This window comes from Stigmatopora argus, chromosome 14 (genome assembly GCF_051989625.1).
Source record: "Stigmatopora argus isolate UIUO_Sarg chromosome 14, RoL_Sarg_1.0, whole genome shotgun sequence".
Taxonomy (NCBI): domain Eukaryota; kingdom Metazoa; phylum Chordata; class Actinopteri; order Syngnathiformes; family Syngnathidae; genus Stigmatopora; species Stigmatopora argus.
The window spans coordinates 1,775,842-1,786,574 of NC_135400.1; the positions used below are offsets into that span (position 1 = coordinate 1,775,842).

At 41.5% G+C, this 10,733-nt stretch overlaps 1 protein-coding gene across 1 annotated transcript; it reads left to right on the forward strand.

Annotated features, from left to right (window-relative positions):
- Positions 1-4,773: 4,773 nt before the first annotated feature.
- LOC144088220 (homeobox protein Hox-B3a-like) lies at positions 4,774-10,284 on the forward strand. Its single transcript, XM_077618537.1, has 2 exons — positions 4,774-4,793; positions 4,875-10,284. Exons 1-2 carry the CDS (start codon positions 4,774-4,776, stop codon positions 5,764-5,766), a joined length of 912 nt encoding a protein of 303 aa, XP_077474663.1. The 3' UTR covers positions 5,767-10,284.
- Positions 10,285-10,733: the final 449 nt, after the last annotated feature.

Below are 10,733 nucleotides of genomic sequence, written 5' to 3' on the forward strand. Positions count from 1 at the left end.
AGAAATTAATTAATTTTATCGCAAAAATGATTAATACTACAATATCAACCTCTATTTTTTGGTCCAACCAAGCGGTGATCTGAGTAAATTGAGCAAATAGAAGAAAGCGGACCCGCCATTAAGTAGAATATTCTTATGTCTTGATCCGAACATTTTACTGATAACTACTTAGACCAAGTGACAAATGATGTCAATGAAGAGTTGTTAAAAATTTCACCATTAAAAAAATAAATAAAAAGAAGGGTTTAATATTTTCAGATAGTGCATTATTTGTTTTTCAAACTCTATGCTGGCAGAGTCGAGATGGATAAATGTGAAATATAGAATGTATTCCTCATGTATTCATTTATATATATTATGTAGTCACTAGAATAGAATTTTACAGACACCTACAGGTCAAGGCCTGTCATCTTTTTGTATATAGCGATGGACGTCCATCGCCGTCAATGGCAGCCAGACGTCCACCGCCGTCAATGGCAGCCGGACGTCCATCGTCGTCAATGGTAGCCGGACGTCCATCGCTGTCAATGGCAGCCGGATGTCCACCGCCGTCAATGGCAGCCGGACGTCCATCGCTGTCAATGGCAGCCGAACGTCCATCGCCGTCAATGGGAGCCGGACGTCCATCGCCGTCAATGGCAGCCGGACGTCCATCGCCGTCAATGGCAGCCGGACGTCCATCGCCGTCAATGGCAGCTTATTGATGTGTTTAATTTGGGACAATAATAGTGTAAAAGAGGCAAGTTTGTCTATACCAGGGGTGGGCAAACTTTTGGACTTGCGGGCCAGAATGGATACTAAAATTGGAGAGCATTTGGACACGCAATGTAATTTATCAAACCTGGGGATTGAAATATAAGAAAAAAGACACAATTGAAGGTGAAAATTTTATTTTCAAATTTACTTTCAATATTAAGAACATTATTATTCAACAAAAGAAAGCAGTCTTTAAATTGAGAGTTTTGAGCGGTATTGCAGGGCAAAGGGAAATGAACGAGGTCGTTGATTTTTACGATAATTTGGACAACGTCGGCGGGCCGGATTAAAAAGCCTAACGGGCCGTATATGGCCCGCAGGCCGTAGTTTGAAAAAACTGTACACACGCCAATACCAGCGAATCCGGGGGCGGGGCGAGCGTGCGAATCTGGCGCTGAATAGCATGTACACACACGCCAAAAGATCTGCCAGGAGCGAGCGATATTTTGATATTAATGCTCTTTTAAATTGTCAGTGCAATTACAAACTCACTCTTTCTCTCATGATGATAATTTTGGGAGCGAGAAATTACCTGGTTGCTCGCTTTCAACAGTAAACTCTGTCTCTCTCCCTCTCATAAGAGGGAGCGAACCCGGCGACCAAACGTCCGTTCTACCAAACGTCCGGGCGACCAAACGTCCGGGCGACCAAACGTCCGGGGACCAAACGTCCGGGGACCAAACGTCTTACGATGAAACGTCCGGTCACGCATTCCTAGGGGTAATTTAGACCAGGGGTCCCCAAACTTTTTCCTGTGAGGGCCACATAACTTTTCCCTTCTCTGATGGAGGGCCGGTGTCAGTTTGTAACAGAAAAAGTGTGACGATCGTAATTTTTTTATTGTTTTCCAGAAAGCCACACAACCAAATAACCCTTTCCAGGTTCTTTACAGAAAAAAGTCAGGAAACAAATAATAACACTATTAATGAAATAAATAATAACTAAATAACCCTCTCTGAGTTCTTCACAGAAAAAACAGGAAATAAATAACACTATTTATGAAGTAAATAATAACTAAATAACTCTCTCTTGGTTCTTCATAGAAAAAAAGCCATGGAACATTAACTTTCTGTTGTGCCATGCACAATCTTAACAGATAAAAGTTCAGCTCAGTTGTCAGAGCAGAATCTCTCTGACACATATGAGCAGTCTCTTAAAGTTCTTGTGTTTCTTCCTTATAATCCTTTTGTTCCAATAGGCTTGTAGACACCGCTGTTTGCAGCTCTCTCATCAACTTCCCTGTGAAAACCACAAAGTAAGCAGGTTGAGAAACTGAACTAAGTGAAACCGCACCTACACAGCACAATACATTTCACTACCAGTATGGTTGTAAAGATGGATTTTATCCCAGTAGATTTTATTATGATTGTATTTGTTTATGCTCAGAATGACTCATTCAAGTCAGAAAAGTGAGCTTACCTATGTATGTTCATCAGTGTGAACTGTGGGCCTGCATCTGGCTGGTGAGAAGTTGAATATCAGGTTCCATTCTAGTTACAGCCAGTCTCAAGCACTGATGCAAATGTTCATCTGTCAATCTTGATCTCATCGGAGTTTTCAGCAGTTTCATGCGAGAAAAGGTTTTCTCGCAGATATACGTGCTGCCAAAAACTGAGGACATTTTCATTGCGTGTTTTTTTATGTTTGGATATGTGTCGTTTGGGAGGGAGGCATAGAAGTCAATGAGACTGTTGAGCTTGAATGCGTCTTTCAGAACATCACAGTTCTGTAACTCAGCCAACTCAAACTGATATGAAGGCTGGGCTTCATCAATGTCGGCAAAAAAGGGGTTCTGAAAAAGATGGATTTATTTTGCATGAACATGTAGTTCAGTGAATCGCACACCAAACTCCGCCTTCAGCATTTCCAGTGCTTCCACGCACTTTTCAGCTGGGAATGGGACCACTGGGTTCTCTGTCGACAGGTTTTGGGTAGCAGGAAGATGGACAAAGTTGCGCTTTTTCACTTGTTCCAAAAGCAGCGCTAATTTCACCTCAAATGCTTTTATGTGTGAATACATGTCGAAAATGAGTTTCCATACCTGTCAACCTCTGCCGATAACTGCCCTTATAAATGATTATGATTCCCCTTACAAACCCCCAAAAAACCTTACAAACACCATACGAGTCGTACGGTGTTTGTAAGGTTTTTGGGGGGTTTGTAAGGGGAATCATAATCATTTATAAGGGCAGTTATCGGCAGAGGTTGACAGGTATGAGTTTCCCTTCGCCTTGTAGCTGCAAGTTAAGGCGGTTAACTATTTCTGTCACGTCTGTTAAAAATGTGAGGTGCCATTTCCATTCTGGGTTGATCAGCTCTGGGACCGTTTTGTCTTTTAAATGAAGAAATGCGTTAATTTCGTGTAGAAGCTCGTAAAAACGCCTCAAAACTCTGCCCCGGCTCAGCCATCGGACCTCTGTGTAGTACAGCACATCTCCGTGCGTAGACTCCAGTTCAGACAGGAATTCTTGGAACTGCCTGTGTTTAAGTCCCTTTGCCCTGATGAAGTTTATGCACGACACCACAACCTTCATTACAGAATCCCACGTCAACACTTTGCAGCACAGTGCTTGCTGGTGAATTAGGCAGTGGACTCGTAGCGGGGCGTTGAGACCCCTTTTTTCCAACTCCCGGTTCATGCGTCCTATTAAACCGCGAGTTTCGCCCACCATGCTAGGAGCCCCGTCAGTCGTGATGCTAGCCAGCTTTGACCAGTCCAGGTCCAACTTCTCCATGGTTTGGCACACTTTGTCAAAAATATTCTCTCCCGTTGTGGTCCCTTTGAGACTTTGGAGGGCTGCCAGATCTTTGCGCTAACTCCACGAATAAAAATGAGCAGTTGTGCTGTGTCTTGCACGTCCATGCTTTCATCCAGTGCTAATGAAAAAAAGTCAAATTCTTTTGTCTTCTGCTGCAGCTGGGCATATACATTACTCCCGATTTCTTCAACGTGTCTGGTGATTGTACTCGCCGACAGACTTACGGCATTAAATGCATCTTTCTTCTCGGGACACACCTCCTCCACGACAACATCCATACATTTCTTAAAAAACTCTCCGTCAGTGATAGGCTTACCGTTGCTTGCTATCAGTTTAGCAACCCGAAAACTGGCCCGAACGGATGCCTGGTTCAGCTGAGCTTGGCGTAGAAATGTAGTCTGCTGAGATAATAGTCCAACTTTTAGCTTTGAGAGTTTGTCTGCTCGTATTTGGCTTTGCACGCTATCGTACTTGTCTCTGTGACGGGATTCATAGTGCCGGCGAAGATTGTATTCTTTGAATACTGCCACCGTCTCTTGACAGATGAGACAAACAGCCTTTTCTTTGCATTGAACAAAAAAATAATCGTTTGTCCACTGCAGGTTAAATACCCTGCATTCTGAATCAATTTTTCTCTTAACTAACCTTTTCGCCATTATTCCGTTCTCAAACAGGTTCAGGTTGCACAGTTTTTATATGCTTGAATAGCATCGCAATAGCGATGGTCCCAGGGCTCTGCCCTCACCTGCGATCGTCCAGATGTCTCGCTAACACTGCTCGCGCATGCAACGGTGTACATGCCCGCATGCATCAAAGGGAAACACTCTCCCCGCGCGTGTCACCAAAGAAGCAATGCGAAGCCCCGCTTCACTGGGATGATTTGTGGGCTCAGCAGGGGTGCAATGAACCAAACACAAGATTAAAACGTCCGATAGCGTCTCTGGTATTGTTCAGAGGGCCGGTCCAAATGTACCCGTGGGCCGTAGTTTGGTGACCCCTGATTTAGACTGTTCAACCAGCCTGCCTTGCAGGTTTTTGAGATGTGGGAGGAAACCGGAGTACGCGGAGAAAACCCACACAAGCTAGGGGAGAACATGTAAACGCCACACGGTGAGTACCCAACTGGTATCGAAACCCTCAACCCCAGAACTATGAATCTTGATCATATATTTTTGGATACTCTGAAGATTTCATCAATTAATTTGTGTGTAAAAAACTGTGATAGTTTAACTTTAATACCCAACTCAGGTCAAAACTCATGTCATCATTAATATGCTTGTCTGCTGTTCTTTTTATAATTCATTATTTTTCTCCTATTCCCAGTACCACTGTTGTTATTCTGTTACACTTCCTCTAAAGACTTTTTCTCTCAGCAGCATCAGGTGGAGGTGAGAGTGGTAGCGGTGGGGAGAAGAGTCCTACTGGAGGGTTATCAGCATCCTCTAAGCGAGCACGTACAGCATATACCAGCAGCCAACTTGTTGAACTGGAGAAGGAGTTTCACTTCAATCGCTACCTGTGCCGTCCACGACGTGTAGAGATGGCCAATCTGCTCAACCTATCTGAACGCCAGATCAAGATCTGGTTCCAGAACCGACGAATGAAGTACAAAAAAGACCAGAAATTAAAGGGATTAAGTTCCAGCTCAGGAGGGCCATCCCCAACTAGTTCACCACCTCTACCCATGCAATCCTCTGCCTCCTATCTCAACTCAATGCAGCCAATGGTTGTGGGAGGTAGGGCAGTAGTGTCATCTTATGAGGCCCCTTCTACTCCATCATATGGGAAATCCCACCAAGGAGTTTCCTATTCCATGTCCACTGCCTACTCTAATCTCCCCACGAAGGATTGTCCCCCGCAACAGAAGTACTGTCACCGAGAGCAAGACTTTAGTGAACCACATCCTCACCACGGCGACGTACAGGCCAACAGTACCAGCTTTGGAAGTCCCACTAACGTGCAGGCCAGTCCAGTCTATGTGGGGAGTGACAATTACATCCAAGAGCCCCTGTCTGGTTCTGGGCCCTCCATTTATGGCCTAAGTCACCTTGGCCCTTTACATTCTCATCAACAAACCATGGAATACAATGGTGCAGGCCCAATATCAGCCACTGACCAACATCATGTGAGTAGAGGTGTACTTCCTGGTACCCGTGGCCCACCTACTCAAGCAACATATACAGAGATCTCAGTGCACCACATTTCGGCTCAGGGCAGAATTCAAGATGCACCCAAGCTCACTCACTTGTAGCACTGTGGAAAAAGACAAAAGACCACAAAGAGAAAGTAATGTCACTCATGAACTAATATTAAGGGATTCATCTACAGAAAAAGGGATGGCATTAGGTGTGGAAAAGAGACAGAGTGAAGCAGTTCAGTCATTTATGTTTTCCTGTAATTCATGAGAGGAATCGATGTATAGGCTCTATTATTTACCTATTGCTGTCTTGAAAATGTAAATGTACATTTTTACTCTAAGAAAACTGTTTATTTTTTTTATTTATGTATGTGCAGTATTTTAAACAAAAAAGTGTACATCCACAGTTATTTAATTTCATGAGTAAGTTTGGCGCTGGCAGAACATTTTCTGCCTCACAGTTAGAAGAGCTGGGTTAATCAAATTTTGCATCTTTGTTTGTGTTCTCCTCATGTGTTAGGGTTTTGTTTGAGTTCCCTGCCCCCCCATTTAAAAAAAACATCTTATTAGATTAATCTAATAATCATTAATACTCCTCATGTGTTAGGGTTTTGTTTGAGTTCCCTGCCCCCCCATTTAAAAAAAACATCTTATTAGATTAATCTAATAATCATTAATACTCCTCATGTGTTAGGGTTTTGTTTGAGTTCCCTGCCCCCCCATTTAAAAAAAAACACCTTATTAGATTATTCTAATATTCATTAATAATAGCAGGTGTGATTTTTTGTTCGATAATTCTTTAAATGATTGCTTGTGAGACGTTTACTTCCCATAGAAAACCTATCAGGGAGGCTTCTAAATGACTCAGCATTCATTTAAATCAATCAATTACATACAATACAGTAATACTTTGAGATATGAGTTTAATGCGTTCCAGGATTGAGCTCGTATGTCAATTTACTCGCACCTCAAATCAATAGAAATGAACTAAATACACATTAATCTATCCCCACCCTCTGAAAAAAAACAGGATATTAAAATGAAATAGCTTTTTTATTTGTTCTAATTCACCACCTACTCACAAAGTAACAAATAACTATTGCACTTCTAGGATACCAGATTGGTGAAAAGGTGTCCTCTTTCTGGGTTGGAATGAAAACCCGTACCCACTGCGGCCCTTTGTGGAATAGTTTGGAGACCACTGATCTAGACGTTATGACCTTCAATACTAAAATGTGACATCATTCAGTACAGACAAACGGTAGCGGAGTGCGCGGGCGAGAGATAGAGAGAGAGGAGGGAGAAAGGACAGCAGAGAGACTTGGCAACGCGCTCGTAACATAACATAAGCTTTAAATTTAACTTAAATGAACTTAGATTACTATGCACGCACTTGAAAATAAGTTTTAATCTTACGTTACACTAAATTTAAACCTTCTTGTGCGAAGCAGAGATGTCAATGTATTCCACCGTGCCTTTCCAGCCGGAACTTCCTGGTTCAAAACCGAGTGTTCGTTTTTTTTAAATTATCGAACCAGCCACGACTCGGTTTGAAGGTTTTTACTGGTGTCTTTTTCAGATGCTTGCTTTGCTTTCAAATCAATGTAGTTTCCGCTGGCTTTTCCGCAGATTATCGACTCTGATGCTATCTCTAGTAAAAAAATGCAACCTGTACGGCCCGGCCCGCTGCTCGTAGATATCTTTATTCGAGGGAGATGCGTCAAGAAAGACAGTGTGATGCTGTTATCATAAGCATACTCGACCACCTGGATGGCCGCATTGGGAACCATCTCCTATGCTCGTATCTCAAATTTGTCTCATATCTCAGTGCAAAAATTGGCTCGGAATTTTCCTCCTACCTCAAATTTCTCATGTTGGGACACCCTTATGTCAAGGTATTACTGTACTACAATATTTAAGGGTATACAATATATTGTTAGCATTTTGAATAACTGCGACTGGAATCATTTTACATATTAGACACCCCACGAAGACTTGAATACAAACAGGTTTCCCATGTGAAATAGTGGAACATCTATTGGGAATTTACTGAGGTAATAGGGGAGTCTCCTTCTTTTAGGCCAGGGGTGCTCAATACGTAGATCGCCATAGTACTACTGGAGGATCGCACGACACTAAAATTTGATCCAGTCTGTGCATTCCCTTAGCAATGCTATTATATAAATTTGGCATATCTAGAGTAAGCTAGTGAATGAATCCAATACATGTTTATAAACCTGGCAATAGAGTTTCTTGTGAGCTGTATCAACAAACATAACTGCTGAGCTTTGTCAGGAGCCTGGAAAAAAGGTAGATCGTGGGAGGTTGACTACTCGAAAAGTAGATCTTGAAGCATAAAAGTTTGAAAACCCCTGGTTTAGGCAATACATGTTGTCATTCGAGGTGAGGTGTAAAGCTTTTTAGGAGGATGGAGGAGTTGGCACTCTTGAAACTTGCTTTTTCAGTAAGTACATAAAAACACTGATTTGTGATCCTCTGTCTCTTTTTACCTTCTGCCTTGAATGTTTGTATAGATCAATTGATTTAATCAATATCCATGTATCTTCTTTATATCACAAGAGCACATGCCTTTCAATGGGGACAACACTTTTTGTATGGTTCATCTTGCTTTTCTGGAACACAAACTCTACTCGAAAGGTTGAAATGCTCCAAGGCTAACATAGATACCATAGAATGACAGAAACAAGCACACACACACCACCACAAGCCCACGACCACGCACCCATACCCACATACTCACCATCCACACAGACATACACAATTTTGATGTTGCTAAGTACTTTAGCATGTGATCCTTTCCACGCACAGCAATGCTAAGCTACAGTAATTTCCTATTATAAAGAAATGTGCCATCAGGTGACACTAGCTGCTGACATGGTTAAAACATTTGTTAAAATCTTATTTTCGCACATCATTGATACAGGGTATAGAGTTAAGAATGTTATTTATTTATTTATGTTAATGTCCAGTCTGTCCCTCTCTTTAATGGAAGGGTTTACATAAATGGGTGGGAAACAATTATATTATCTGTATTTTTTGTTGTTGACGTTTATTTGAATAGGTCTACTTTTATAATGAATACAGGGTATACACCATATTTGAACAAATGTCCCAGAATTGTATGCACATATTTAAAAATATTGGGTTTACTTGTTTGATGAATCTGTAAAAGGAGTTTGGAGACAATACACGAAAGATTAGAAAATCTTTTCTAAGATGATTAACTCAGTACCCAACACATTAAGTGTGTCAGGGACGCTCTAAACTACGTGATGTTCTGGAAATATTCTCATTGTCATTTACAAAAATGCTTTTTGCATCTGGGCATCATTGTTCCACTTAGAGCTTACATTTTAAAGGCTAAAGTTTAAAAAAAGAAAATCTAATTGAATAAAAACAAGATCTTATTTTGAAGGAAGTACCTCCAATCAAAGGGACCTACAGATGTGAATTCAATATTCTTATAAATATTTATTTGTCATAGCCAGTTTGAATTTAAAAAAATCTCTGCTTGCAATTACCATAATTTATCTGCCACGTTTTTATATTGGGCAGCTCAGTTTACAAGTGGTTAGCACATCGGTCTCACAGTTATGAGATCATTGTTTCAATCCCAGGTGGGTTCCAACTTTCCTGTGTGGAATTTGCATGTTCTCCCCAGGCTTGTGTGGGTTTTCTCTGGGTACTACGGTTTCCTCCCACATCCTAAAAACATGCAGGGTAGGCTGGGTGAACACTCTATATTGCCCCAAGGTATGTGTGACCGTGAATGGTTGTCCGTCTCCCTGTGCCCTGCAAATGGCTGGCTACCAATTAAGGGTTTCCCCTGCTTGATGCTCATAGTTGGCTGGGACACCCCCGCGACCCTTGTGAGAATAAGCATTACGGAAAACGAATGAATGTATTTATACTGTGGTGGAAAAAAAATATTTTTTTAGCATTTAGTACCTGTCGTGAAAGAAAAGAAACATTGTGTTTCTTCTTTGTCGACTATACTGAGGTTTCATATTTAGTTATTGTATTTATTTTGTGGCGTCCCGGCGGCTTGAGTGTTTAGCGCGTCGGCCTCACAGCTTTGGGCTCCTGGGTTCAAATCCAGGTCAGTCCACCTGTGTGGAGTTTGCATGTTCCTGTGTGGGTTTTCTCCCACCTTCCACAAACATGCATGCTAGGCTCATTGGACGCTCTAAATTGCCCCCAGGTATGAGTCTGAGCGTGAATGGTGATCCGTCTCCTCGTGCTCTGCGATCCGCTGGCCACCGATTCAGGATGTCCCCGATCCCTGGCCCGAAGTTAGCTGGGATGGGCTCCAGCGCCCCCGCGACCTTAGTGAGGATAAAGCGGTTCAGAAAATGAATGAATGAATATTTATTTTGCATTATTACATTTTAAGTTTGGATAGTATCCAGTGCACCTAAATGTACTGGAGAAATGGTAGGGAATTGGTGATCTATTCATACTGTAGAATTTTGACAATATACTACCTAAGGGGGGGAAAAACAACACTTTTGAAAAATTCCTTTTTTTTCACCCTTTAGCAAATTGTTTTTTTGAATTGTTTATAGCGATGTCTGTCTTACAATTATTTAATAAAATGTTACTTCATCCAGAGCTTGAGTGACTGTTTTGACATTTGAAGGGGAAAAGGAAGAGCATTAACAAGCATTACTAAAATCCCTAAATTCTATTAAAAAAAATGTGACTATGTGGGTGGGATCAGGTCAGATTGAAAAATTTCACACATCAATGCTAGGACCAAGCAGCAGCCAATTGTTGCGTTGGTAAAAAGTGCCTAAATAAGTGCCTAAATTCCTCCTCACAATCATTTACTATATAAATCACAAAATCGAGAGCTAATTCTGAATTGTTTCTACTCCTTATACAACAGGTTCTCGCAACTTACTGATAGGCATCTTAAAAAGTATTACTGTGTAGTAGGTTGGATTTCTTGTATAAGATACATATTTTCAATCAGAGTAGTTTTGCGCAACGCCTGGATTTTATCAAATACCAGCTATGAATTAGTCGTTTTTTTAAGTGGTTCTGATACCAATCTGGTT

What these genes read in the sequence shown, in the direction of transcription:
- LOC144088220 (XM_077618537.1), top strand. Translation starts at nt 4,774, where the DNA reads ATGTCATCATTAATATGCTT. An exon ending in ATGTCATCATTAATATGCTT is followed by an intron (nt 4,794 to 4,874) that starts GTCTGCTGTTCT and finishes CTTCCTCTAAAG; the next exon opens with ACTTTTTCTCTCAGCAGCAT.